At 48.8% G+C, this 13,247-nt stretch overlaps 1 protein-coding gene across 5 annotated transcripts in view; it reads left to right on the top strand.

The window, feature by feature from the left end:
• The window catches only part of Usp35 (ubiquitin specific peptidase 35), a 29,403-nt gene that overhangs the window by 8,706 nt on the left and 7,450 nt on the right, over positions 1–13,247 (top strand). For 4 of the 5 annotated variants that reach the window (XM_045145373.1, XM_045145371.1, XM_045145374.1 and 1 more), the window contains 5 exons: positions 122–804; positions 1,744–1,876; positions 4,189–4,318; positions 4,596–4,697; positions 6,328–6,486. In XM_045145373.1, coding sequence (XP_045001308.1) covers positions 132–804; positions 1,744–1,876; positions 4,189–4,318; positions 4,596–4,697; positions 6,328–6,486 — 1,197 coding nt within the window. In that variant the 5' untranslated portion in view covers positions 122–131. The remainder of the gene's footprint in view (positions 1–121; positions 805–1,743; positions 1,877–4,188; positions 4,319–4,595; positions 4,698–6,327; positions 6,487–13,247) is intronic. The other variant, XM_045145375.1, reaches the window with a different exon arrangement.

Below are 13,247 nucleotides of genomic sequence, written 5' to 3'. Positions count from 1 at the left end.
AAAACGGAGGCCCAGGAAGGTTGCTCAGGGGACTACACTCAGGGAGGGAAGGGGGAGTGGATCGAGTCCCCGGGGCAGCTTGTGACACCCCCGTCCCTCCCCCGCTTCCTGTCCCTCGCAGCTAGGCCGCCATGGACAAGATCCTGGAGGCCGTGGTGACTTCGTCGTACCCGGCCAGCGTGAAGCAGGAGCTGGTGCGGCGCGTGCTGGAGGCGGCGCGGCAGCCGCTGGAGCGCGAGCAGTGCCTGGCGCTGCTGGCCCTGGGCGCGCGGCTCTACGTGGGCGGCGCCGACGAGCTGCCGCGCCGCGTGGGCTGCCAGCTGCTGCACGTGGCCGGCCGCCACCACCCGGACGTGTTCGCCGAGTTCTTCAGCGCGCGCCGCGTGCTGCGCCTGCTGCAGGGCGGCGCCGGCCCGCCGGGAGCCCGCGCGCTGGCCTGCGTGCAGCTGGGCCTGCAGCTGCTGCCCGACGGCCCCGCGGCCGACGAGGTGTTCGCGCTGCTGCGGCGCGAGGTGCTGCGCGCCGTGTGCGAGCGCCCGGGCCCCGCCGCGTGCGCGCAGGTCGCCCGGCTGCTGGCGCGCCACCCGCGCTGCGTGCCCGACGGCGCGCACCGCCTGCTCTTCTGCCAGCAGCTCGTGCGCTGCCTCGGCCGCTTCCGCTGCCCGGCCGAGGGCGAGGAGGGCGCCGTGGAGTTCCTGGAGCAGGCCCAGCAGGTGAGCGGGCTCCTGGCGCAGCTGTGGCGCGCGCAGCCCGCCGCCATCCTGCCCTGTCTCAAGGAGCTGTTTGCGGTCATCTCGTGCACAGGTAGCGTGTGCGCCCCCACGCCCTGCTGGGGTGGACAGAGGGATCAGCCAAAGGCCCCGGGATGCGCGTCTCCCCCCCCCCCCCCCGTCCACCTCCTGAACGGGCCTGCAAGGGTGGACTCACCGCTTGCGAGCCCCCAGAGTGACCTAGGTGGAGATGAATGCACAGGAGGGGGGACCGCGATGTCCCTTGTTAGCAAATCCATTCTGAGCACCCGCTGTGGATCTTATTACTAGAATGGGCTGGAAATGCAGGGAGCTCACCATACGGTGTGGGAGGAGGATGCGATTAGTGTGCGTGAGCAAACCACCCTCCGGTGGGGTCGAGTGGGCTTGATCTTGAGCCAGGTCTTGAAGGCAGGGATGGGGCCCTGATGGAGCATGCAGGCGGGCGTTAACTGACAGTGATGGATGTTGGGCTCTACAAGAAGTGGTTGAGTTGAAATCTGTGCCTTTCCTGGTCATGGGACTGTGCAGGAAAGGAAAGGGAGGACCTGGGCAGGAAGAGCAGCCAGGGCTAGCCTTGTGTAGAGGCCGTGGCTCCTCAGACTTTGCATAACAAAGTTTGGTGCTGAATGCCCCCTCTCCTCTCTAGGGAGTGTGCCTGCACTTTGCGCACCCCAAGTGTCCTCATTCCGTTCCTGGCTAGCTCCAATGTTACCCCAGCCCTGCACGCACAGTCGGGGATTAGTAGTGCCATTTGGTGGCCAGGTTTGTTGAGCGACCGGGTGACTGTGGAATCAGGTCGTGGTGCTGCAGCAGGCGTGTCCAACCTTCAGCCCAGCACGTTTGTAGACAACGATGTCATGTTGCAATGTCAAAAGGTTGGACACCCCTGCTGGGGGAAGAGGAGGTGGCCCTGATGTGCTCTTTGCAGAGGCCCAGCCTAAGTCCTGGCAACATGTGGGCGTAGGGAGCTCAGTCTAGCCCCCTGTTCCAGAAGAGGAGCCACCGTCCAGCGCCCTAGCCAGCGTGGTCCAGCACCTCCCATTGGAGCTCATGGATGGTGTTGTCCGGAACCTCAGTAATGACGACAGCGTGACAGACTCTCAGATGCTCACTGCCATCAGCAGGTATGTGCCCAGGGCCGGCGGTGCGCCGGGCTGCTGTTATTCCCTTTCTTCTCCCTGAAGCTGGCCTAGGCAGTCCCAGCTCTGCTCTCGGCTTGGTGTGGGCTCGGTGTGAGGGACACCGTGTCCTGCCCCAGTGACGTCACCAGGCTAGGTTACCAGCTGTGTGACCCTGGAAATGCCAGTCTACTCTTGGCCTCCGTTTTCTCTCTGTGAAAGTGGAGGTGGGTGGTGGTGTGAGAAGACGGAAGTAGTTTGTGTTGTGTTTAAGAGTTTGGAAAATACCAGAAACAGAGTTTGGGTATTTTTCAGCTCACGGAGTCTGTGTGCACTCCTTTTCTCCCTGAGCTAGCCTAACTTGCCTGGCTTGTGACCCCCAGACTATACTGTGTGCTCTCCTCATCTTTGCCTGTCAAGACCCCGTGTACCTGGCAGGCCTCCCTTTGCCACTCCACAGGGCCCTTTCTGGACTGTTTGTGTTAGTGGGCACAAGTGATAAATGTATCCAAGAGCCCACCTTTCTCTGCCATGTCTCACCTGTGACTGCGAGGTTTTCAACCTTTCTTTTGGCTTCCTCAAGTGTAGCGGGTATAACATTGAGCGCATCGATGAGGGCTCTGGGGATTACGTGAGCTACGAATGAGAAACCACGTGAGGTGCCTGGGACAGTGCATAATTGTCACCATAATTACCATTCCCTTGCTGTCTCCTTTGTTACGACACTCTACTGGGTATTCGAGTCATGACAGTGGTGGTGTTTGAACACCTGCTACAGGTCAGCTTCACGCTTACCTGAGCACACAGGTGTGGTGTGGTAAGGCTCCGGGGGAGTGAGGTGAGTCCCCCCAGCAGACGGCAGTGCCTGGTGCAGGGCAGGGGCTTGGCTCCTGCTGTCTTCTTTCATTACTTATTTATTTTGAGGTAGGGTCTCTCTATAGCCCAGGCTGACCTGGAATTCACTATGTCACCTCAGGGCGGCCTCGAACTCACGGCAGTCCTACCTCTGACTCACGAGTGCTGGGATTAAAGGCATGCGCTGCCACACCTGGCTATGTTGTCTTTTTTTTTTTTTTTAATTATTTATTGAAACCATAGAGGAATTGGGGAAATGAGCAAGAGTGCTGCTTTCTCAGTGAACCTGGTATCAGCACCAGGGTGAAGGAGATTGACCCTGAGGACACTCAACACCTACCAAAGCAGAGACCCAGAGGCTCCTAAGAGCCCATCACTGAAATAGACTTAAAACACACCCAACATGGCTCAGGGAATTTTGCAGAAGATGGGGTGGAAAGATTGTTAGAACCACAAGTTAGGACATTATGCACAGAGACATTGCCTCTCCCCCATAATTGACGGCTACCCACACAATGCATGATCCACAATCCTCATGAGGTTGACCTACATCCCCAATAAGGAGGGTCCCTTTGGGGGGACCAGGGATGAGGAAAAAGATGGTACCCACCAATATGTACTGTTTACATACTGAGTATGTCCATAATTGATAAAAAATTATTTACTTATTTGAGAGTGTGAAAGAGGCATATATATGTGTATATGTATACATATATGTATGTACGTATATACACACACACACACACACACATATATATATATATATATATATATATATATATATATATATATATATATGGAGAGAGAGAGAGAGAGAGAGAGAGAGAGAGAGAGAGAGAATGGGTACACCAGGGCCTCCAGCCACTGCAAACAAACTCCAGACATATGTGCCACCTTGTGCATCTGGCTCTACGTGGGTACCTGGGAATCAAACCTGGGTCTTTTTGGCTTTACAGGCAAGTGCCTTAACCTCCAAGCCCCCTACTTCCTATCTATCCATCTCTCTAGCACCCTGTTGTCTTTTTTTAACCAAGCAGATAGTCTTGGGAGGGTAGAATTATCTCCATTTTACAGAGGGGGACGAAAGTCCAGGCTCGGAGAGGGGAGGTGACTTGCTCCAGGTCACGTGGCAAGGGCTTGCTGGAACCAGAGCTTTCTTTCCCCAGGGTGGCTCTCTTGAAGACAGGAGCAGCAGAAAGTCCTTGTCTGCTCCTGCACCAGGTGCGGGGGTGGGGGGATGGGGGTGGTGAGAGGGTCTGGCTCCCCTCCTGGTGGTCTGTGAACCCACCTTGTCCAGGTGTCTGCTGGGCTCATGTGCATTTTCCAGAAGTTTCCTGTTCATTCCGTAGACCCAGGTTACTTGTGCAGGTGTGAATTAGGACTTTATGTCCAGTCCCTGGGCTGCCCTCACCCAGCCATCTGGGCCCCCCTTGTTGCTGAGCCACGGTCATTCTCTTCGCCAGGATGATCGACTGGGTGTCCTGGCCCCTGGGGAAGAACATCGACCAGTGGATCATAGCCCTGCTGAAGGGCCTGGCGGCTGTCAAGAAGTTCAGCATCTTGATCGAGGTTTCCCTCTCCAAAATTGAAAAGGTTGGTGGCCTCTGTCCTAGACGAGCTTAGGACCTTGTCCACTAGTGTCTTGTCGGGGCGGTGCAGGTGTGGGGTGGCCACCCAGCCAGCCATCATTTTCTAACTTTCGCTGTCTGTTTTCCCATTTGTTAGTCCACTGTGCTTTGAGCACCTCTGTGCTCTTGCTTTCGTGTGGGGCTCTCTCCTAGGGTCTGTTGTGTGTGTGTGTGTGGGGGGGGGGGGTTCCTGACCTCAGGTGGCCCAGGTGTGGGGACTTCTAACTGGGACTCTCTTCCAGGTCTTTTCCAAGCTGCTGTACCCCATCGTGCGGGGGGCTGCCATGTCTGTCCTCAAGTACATGCTCCTGACGTTCCAGCACTCCCACGAGGCCTTCCACCTGGTAAGGGCCTCGCCTGCTTCTGATAGGCGGTCCCGCATCCCCTGCTGCCCAGAGAGGCCCGACATGTTTCTGCTTTAAAGGGTCATGGGGATAGGGCTTGAAGCCTAAGACCTCAAAGCAACTGAAGGGCCCGTTTTATAGAGAGGAAGTAGAAGCCAGAGAACTTGGCCTTCTCGAGTCACACTGCAGTATGACAGCCCCTAGACGAGGGACAGTTCGATTTCTTGGGGTCAGATGTGAGCCCCGTGCGGTATTAAAGGACAGTGACTTCTCATCCATCCACTTCTCAGACAGAAAAGACTGCAGCAGGGAGAGATTAAATCACTTGCCCCGAGCACACAGAGGCTGAGTGGAACAGGGAGGTTAGAGCCAAGTTGGTCTGAATTAAACCACTGTCCCTCCTGTACTTCCTGGCCAGCCAGCACCCAGAGGCCTGACCTCTAGCTTGAGCTTTCTCTGTTGCTCTCAAGGCCCTCTTGGGAAGGAGACTGCCCTCCAGACGGTGCTGGGCTCCAGGTTCTGGCGGCCCCTGGTCAGGAAGTGAGGCTCCTTGCTGCTTTCCAGTTTTCTGCCCTGGGAGAAGCACAGATGCGGATGGGCGTACTTGGGGCTGCAGTGGCCTTAGGTCAGGGGTGTAACCGCTTGGAGTCTGGAACAGGCTAAATTCTGAGGATGATGGTAGAGGACAGGTGAGGTGATATTTAGCTAGACTTGCCACTTGTTTTGTTCCATCCTTCTCCTGGTCCCTTGTTCAAAGGTCCTGACTGTCCTTTACGACATTGTGAAAAAAAAAAAACAAAACATTCCAAGGGGTCTAACATAGGAGAATGGAATGGGCTTTGGACTCATTTGGGCCTGGCACAGACATCATCTTCTGTGACCAGCCATAAAGTCCTGGCACATGACACAACCTCTGTGGGCCTGGGGGCTGTCACTCAGAGCACTCGCCTGGCAGGCACAGGCCCTAGATTCAACCCCCAGCACCACCAAAACAAAACAAGAAACCCAGATTATATAAGCACTTTACCTTCACGGTCTGTATGATGAAGTTGTAGGTTTTGAGGCGAAGCTTGATGTTTGTCCTTTGACCAGTGTTTGTGCTGCGGGGCCCACCCAGCTGGCTGAAGGGTGGCCTCAACATCCTTCCTGCCGGGCAGAGTGGCTGGGGCTGCCCAAGGGTCGGTTCGTTAAGGTGGACCTACTGGAAGCTGAGCTCAGGCGTCCCCTCAACTGTGAGGAGGGAATTATTTACCTAGGTTTTATTTTTCCTCTTTTTTTTTTTTCGAGGTAGGGTCTCATTCTAGCCCAGGCTGACCTGGAATTCACTATGGAGTCTCAGGGTAGCCTCAAACTCACAGTGATCCTTCTACCTCTGCCCCCTGAGTGCTGGGATTAAAGGTGTGCGTCACAATGCCCGGCTATCAATCTAGTGTCACACATGAAGAAACAGAGGCAAGGAGTCTTAGGTCAGATGTCTTTCAAGGGGAATTGCATCCTGTAGAGCTCAGCTCCTCCAGCGGGGTGGGTGGGGGGTAGCAGCGGCCATGTGGACATAACCTCCCAGCCTTGGCGCTCTGGGAGCTTAGGTAGGTGGCCCGTGCTTGATCTAGCGCCGCCTCTCCTCTTTCAGCTCCTTTCGCACATCCCGCCCATGGTGGTCGCCCTGGTCAAGGAGGACTCGAACTCCGGGACCAGCTGCCTGGAGCAGCTGGCAGAGCTGGTGCACTGTATGGTGTTTCGGTTCCCGGGCTTCCCAGACCTGTATGAGCCTGTCATGGAAGCCATCAAGGTAAGTAACCGTCCTAGTTGCTCTGGCCAGTTTGGGCTGTCTTTGAGGCTAGGTTGCAGTTTGGTGGCAGCCGCCTTTCATCTCTCACAGCACTTGCTTCTCATGGCTGGGATAAAACACCTGACCAGAAGCAGCTTACAGGAGGAAAGGGCTGATTTCGGCTTGCAGTTTTGAAAGGAAACTTCGTGATGGCAGAGCCGGCAGGGTGGCAGGAACAAGAGTGAACTCACACTGGCGAATGGCTTGGACTGTCAAATCCCAAGGCCTGTTGCCGGTGACACACCACCTCTAGCCACACTCTTTCTCCCACAGACTCTCCCAGCTGGGTATTAGGTAGGAGGCCTAATCACAAACACTTGAGGTTTTAGGGGACATTTTACATTCAAATGATCACATTTCTCCAGGACCATCATGTGCTCTAAGCACACTGAGCCCCCCCATCTCTCCCAACATGTACTTGGAGCCTTTGCATCAGTAGTTCCTTCTAACTGTGAACCCTTTTCTCCAGCAGATCCATAGTGTTTATTTTTATTAAATATTTTTATTTCTTTCAACTTTGTATTTTGTTATCACAGCAATCCTCCTACCTCTGCCTCCCAAGTGCTGAGATTAAAGGAATGTGTCACCATGCCCAGCTGGACATTTTCTGTGTTGGGAGATTTTGTTTTGTTTTGATTTTTGTTTTTTTTTTTTTTCCATGGTAGGATCTTGCTCTAGCCCAGACTGACCTGGATTTCACTATGTAGTCTCAGGGTGGTCTTGAACTCACAAAGATCTTCTACCTCTACCTTCTGAGTGCTGCAGTTAAAGGTGTGTGCCATCATCCCCAGCTGGTGAGAGATTTAAAAAAATTTTTTAAAACAATATTTTTATCAGGAGGCAGAGATAGGAGGATTGTCATGATTCTAGACCACCCTGAGACTACATAGTGAATTCCAGGTCAGCCTTGGTGAGTGAGACCTTACCTTGAAATACTCTGCCAAAAACAACAACAACAAAATTTTTTTTTTACTTATTTATTTGAGAGTGAGAAAGAGGCAGATAGAGAGAAATAGAGAGAATGGACATGCTAGGGTCTCCACCTGCTGCAAACAAACTCCAGACACATACGCCACCTTGTGCACCTGGCTTACATTGGTCCTGGAGAACCTGAGTCCTATGGTTTTGCAGGCAAGTGCTTTAACTACTAAGCCATCTCTTCAACCCATTAATTTTTTTTAAAATTTTTATTTATGTGAGAGAGATAGAGAAAAAAAAGAGAAATAGATAGGAGAGTTTTTTTTTTTTATTCTTCAAATTCATTAGAAATAATAGGTTTGGGGGTTGGAGTGATGACGTAGCAGTTAAGATACTTGCTTGTGAAGCCTAGGGATCCAGGTTTGATTCCCCATTACCCACATAAGTCAGACGCACAAGGTGGCACATGTGTCTGGAGTTTGTTTGTAGTGGCTGGAGACCCTGGTGTGCGCTCGCTCTCTCCCTCCCTGTCTCTCTCTCTCTGCCTCTTTCTCAAATACATAAATACATTAAAAAAAAAGAAAAGAAAAAGATAATAGGCTTGTTTAGGAAGTCTGTTATAGATTCAGTTTTGAAAGGTGATGAGTCTAGGAATTCATCCATTTCTTCTAGGTTTTCCAGTTTTGTGCAATACAGGTTTTTGAAATATGTCATGTCGATTCTTCCAATTCTGTTGGTATCAGTTGTGATGTCTCCACTTTCATTTTAATCTTGTTGTTCTCAGTATTCTTTTTTTTTTTTTGATCAATTTGCCAGTGATCAATCAATTTTTTTTCAACTCTTCATCAAATATTTAATATCATCTATTTGCAAATAAATAATATATCTATATAGTAAACCTGAAATTTTAGACAACATTCGTAATCCACAAGGACATATAATAAGACTGTACTATAAATTCCAAATGAATAAGGCTTCAGTTTTTTTTTTGTTGTTGTTTTTGTTTTTGTTTTTCGAGGTAGGGTCTCACTATAGCTCAGGCTGACCTAGAATTCACTATGGAGTCTCAGGGTGGCCTCGAACTCACAGCGATCCTCCCACCTCTGCCTCCCAAGTGCTGGGATTAAAGGCGTGTGCCACCATGCCTGGCTAAGGCTTCAGTTTTAAGACTGCCCAAGCTCAAGTACTGGTTCCTTCCGTTGTTTGTCAAGTCAGGGTGGGGAGATTGCTTTTGTTTCTCTTTTGTTTTTTGAGTAATCAATTTTTATTTTTATGAAGAACCAGCTCTTTGTTTCATCAATTGTTACTGTTTTCTTTAGTTCCAATTTGTTGATTTTTGCTTTGATCTGATAATTTCTTTCCATCTGGTACTTTTTTTTTTTTGAGGTAGGATTTCACTCTGGCCCAGGCTGACCTGGAATTCACTCTGTATTCTCAGTGTGGCCTTGAACTCACGGTGATCCTCCTACCTTCTCCCCCCTTCCCCCACCCCAGTGCTGGGATTAAAGGCGTGCACCACCATGCCCGGCTTTCCATCTGGTACTTTTGGACTTGGGACTGTTCTTTTCTTTCTAGCACCTTCAAATAGATATTTAAGTTATTTATATGAGGTCTATTTTTGTAATATATGCATTTAGTGCTATAAACTCCCCTCTTAAAACTGCCTTCATTGTATCCTGTAAATTGTGGTATGTTATGTTTTCATTCAGTTCCATAAATTTGTTGATTTCCTTTCTGATTTCTTCACCAACCCATTCATTTAATAGTGAATTATTCAGTCTCCAGGAGTAGTATGTTTTCTGTTGTTACTATTTTTGATTTCTAGTTTTTAAATTATTATTTATTTGAGAGTGAGAGAGAGAGAAATAGAGAGAGGGAGAGAATGGGTGCTCTAGGGCCTTCAGCCACTGCAAACAAACTCCAGGCATGTGTGTCCCTTGTGTGCATTGTGACATTGCATGCTTGTGTCACTGTGCATCTGGTGTATATGGGACCTAGAGATTTGAACATGAGTTCTTAGGCTTTGTAGGGAAATACCTTAACCACTAAGCCATCTCTCCAGCCTGATTTCTAGTTTTTTTTTTATTATTTTAAAATATTTTATTTATTTATTTATTTATTTGGGAGAGAGAAAAAGGGGGAGAGAGAGAGAGAGAGAGAGAATGAGAATGGGCACGCCAGGGCATTCAGCCACTGCAAACTAACTCCAGATGCATGTGTCCCCTTGTGCATCTGGCTTGCGTGGGTCCTGGAGAATCAACCCAGATCCTTTGGCTTTGCAGGCAAACCCCTTAACCACTTAGTCACCTCTCCAGGCACCCCCCTCCCCCCACTGATTTCTAGTTTTTATACATTGTGGTCAGATATAATGCAGGGAATTATGTCACTTTTTCTTAATTTGTAGAGACATGCTTTATGCCCTAATATATGATCTGTTTTGGAGAAAGTTCCATGAGCAGCTGAGAAGAATGTAGAATTCAGTAAAATTATGATAGAATGTTCTGTAGATGTCTATAAATTCCATTTGATTTATGGTATTGTTTGACTCCATTGTTTCTCTTTAGTTTCTGCTTACAGGATCTGTCTGTTGATGATAATGAGGTATTAAAGTCTTTTACTGTTATTGTCTTGGGATTATATCTGTTTTATTGCCTAGTAAGTTTTGCTTTATAAAATTTGGTGATGTAAGTTTATCATTGTAATATCTTCTTGTTGAATTGCTCCTTTAATGAATATGAAGTGGCCTTCTCTATCTCTTTCGATTACTTTTGGTTAAAAGACTAATTAGTCAGAAATCAGTGCATCCTTTCACCCTTTATCTTTAATTGTAAGGAGGGTTTCTTGTAGACAGCACATGGATGGATCCAGCTTTCTGATCCAGTGTGTTAATATGTGTATTTTAATTGGGAGTTGAGTCCATTAATGTTCAGAGTTGTAATTGTTAGGTGGGAGTTAATCCCTTGTCATATTGAAAGTTTTGTGGAGTTGGGTGTGTTCTTGGTCTTTACGTGCTGTCATGTCCATTCTGGTTTTGCTTGTTTCTTTTTCTGTCTTTATGTGCATGTTGGCCTCCCCCGAGTGTGCAGTGTTCCATGCAGTGTTTTCTGTGTGGCTGGTTTGGTGCCCATGTACTCACAAAGCTGGTTCATACTGCTAAGGGTTTTCTTTCACCTTCCATTCTGAGGGCATATTAGTTTGGGTTTCAGCCATAGTCTTTTAGCTTTTATTTTGTTTGTTTTATTTTATTTTATTTATTTATTTATTTTGTTTTTCAGGGTAGGGTCTCTGTGTAGTCCAGGCTGACCTGGAATTCACTATGTAGTCTCAGGGTGGCCTTGAACTCACAGCGATCCTCCTACCTCTGCCTCCTGAGGGCTGGTATTAAAGGCATGTTTCACCATACCCAGCCAGAAATAAATAAATAAATATATATCTATACTCTATACACACACACACACACACACACACACACACACACACAGGCTGGAGAGATAGCTTAGCGGTTAAGGCACTTGCCTGAAAAGCCAAAAGACTCAGGTTCGATTCCCCAAGACTCACGTAAGCCAGATGCACAGGGTGGCACATGCATTTGGAGTTCATTTGCAGTGGCTAGAGGCCCTGGTGCATCCATTCTCTCCCCCTCTTTCAAATAAATAAAAATTATTAATACTTGTAAGTAATCCTAAACAATGAAGGAAATTTTTCTGGCTTAGTCCGGGCTCTGGATTAGGTATAAGAACAAGGAGAAATTTAGAATCACAAGTCTGCTTTCATGGGGTTTAGGGGTTGAAATCAAGAACATTTTGTAGAGAGGTGGTAGACCCCTCAAGTTCAGACATTAACATTAATAGTTATAAAATTGTTATACCTAAGGTTATTACACAGGTCAAGAAGTAAAGTTGGGGCTGGAGAGATGGCATAGCGGTTAAGCGCTTGCCTGTGAAGCCTAAGGACCCCAGTTCAAGGCTCAGTTCCCCAGGTCCCACGTTAGCCAGATGCACAAGGGGGCGCACGCGTCTGGAGTTCGTTTGCAGAGGCTGGAAGCCCTGGGGCGCCCATTCTCTCTCTCTCTTCCTCTATCTGTCTTTCTCTCTGTGTCTGTCACTCTCAAATAAAAAAAAAAAGAAGTAAAGTTGTACTGAAGATGATTAATCTCAAAATTACAAAACACCAAGGAGCACTGTTTTTCAAACGTGGGAAAGAGTCTTCACATGTTGGAAGCTAAGATCTGGTTCAGTGGCTCTTCCTCCACAGGGCATGAGCTCCTGTTAGTATCTGCTTCCTGTTAGAGTGGGAGCAGCTGGTGGGCAGGGCTCAGGTTTTGATATCTTTGTCATCTACGCCCAGTGACTGAGTAGAAAATATAATGGCAGTGTGACTTGTGTGAGTGAACAGTGAGGGGCAAGTGTGGTTCAGCATGAGGCCTGAGGGAAAGCAGAGATGTGGGACATGGAGGCTCTGAAAGAACCTGCCCCAGTAGAACGGGAAGGGAGCCTTATGAGACAGGCGTAAATGACCCACAGCCTTTGAGGCACTTCCTGGAAAGCCTTATAAATTAGGTGACAGGCATTTGATCTTGTAGGATAGGGCCTGCAGGAAGAGGATGGTGCAGACGTGTCAGGGAAAGGCACAGAGGGGGGAAATGTGAGTGCAGTTTGTGGTGGCAGGTCGTCAGAGTCAGAGGAGGTCAGAAACAGTGAAGCATCAGCAGAGGGCCATGCCTGCTGGGTTCGCCTGAACCCAGGCTGAGTCAGTCTGCTTAATGTGGAAGGTCTGGGTTTCTCCAACATTCTCACCAAGGTACCTGATGACAGAGGAAGGGGCATTACCCAGAGCAATCTGATGTTTCTCTTCATCTCATTTTATCTCAAAGACCCAACTATATACTTCAGAATTATAGATATTTGTTTTAATATAAATGTACTTCCCACCTCCCTTGAATAATAGAGAACATAGCACTAGGAAGATGAGTTGTGTTTGCCCTGTGGTTTTGAATCTCCCTTGTATGAACTAGTTTGAGAGGTGAGGCAGCAAGTAGGATCATTCATAAAGGTTGTTCACATGTATATGTACGCATCCTTCTTTGTATGATGTCACTTTGCAGGTAAATTCTAGAAAGGTCTCTCACTTAGGTACAGTAAGTTTAGGCAATTTCTCTGGGTTCTGTGTCCCTCTTAAGAGAACCATCATATGTAAATTTTTAGCAGCCTTGAGTATGAGAGTTACTTGGAAGTTTATTTTCCTATTTGCTTGCTTGAGAAAGTTTCCCTATAGCATAGGGTACTTTCGCATCTTCTTTCTGGATGTGGATTTCTGTCTGCCTTGCATCCCTGTACAGTTTGTGTATATGGTGGGGTTAGGTGGGCATACTAGGAAGGAAGAAAGATGCTAAGCCCAGGTCTGTCTCTTGCGGCACTGGAGATCAAACCTGGGGCCTTGCACATGCCAGGTAAGCACTGTACCTCTGAGCTATGTCACCAGACCTTTCCCTTGTTATTTTGAGATAGGACCTCACTAAGTTACCGAGGCTGGCCTTGAGCTCATCTTGTAAATCCAGGCTGTCCTTGAAGTTTTGATTCTACTGCCTCATCCTCCTGAGTTGGTGAGATTTACAGGCCTGTGCCACCAAGCCAGATGTTCAATAAATGATAACCTGGTGACCCGATCCCAGGAAACAAGTGAGCAGAAGTGATAAACACAGCTTGAGCAAGTCCTGCTAGAGCCAAGGGCATACACTGGGGAGGGAGGATTTCAGGTGCTAAGCTAGTGTGAAATTCTTGCACCTTTGACAAACCCAGGACTTT

This window comes from Jaculus jaculus, chromosome 3 (assembly GCF_020740685.1).
Source record: "Jaculus jaculus isolate mJacJac1 chromosome 3, mJacJac1.mat.Y.cur, whole genome shotgun sequence".
Classification (NCBI taxonomy): domain Eukaryota; kingdom Metazoa; phylum Chordata; class Mammalia; order Rodentia; family Dipodidae; genus Jaculus; species Jaculus jaculus.
Note: the sequence above shows the minus strand (reverse complement) of the source record. Positions and strands in the feature narration are given on the sequence as shown.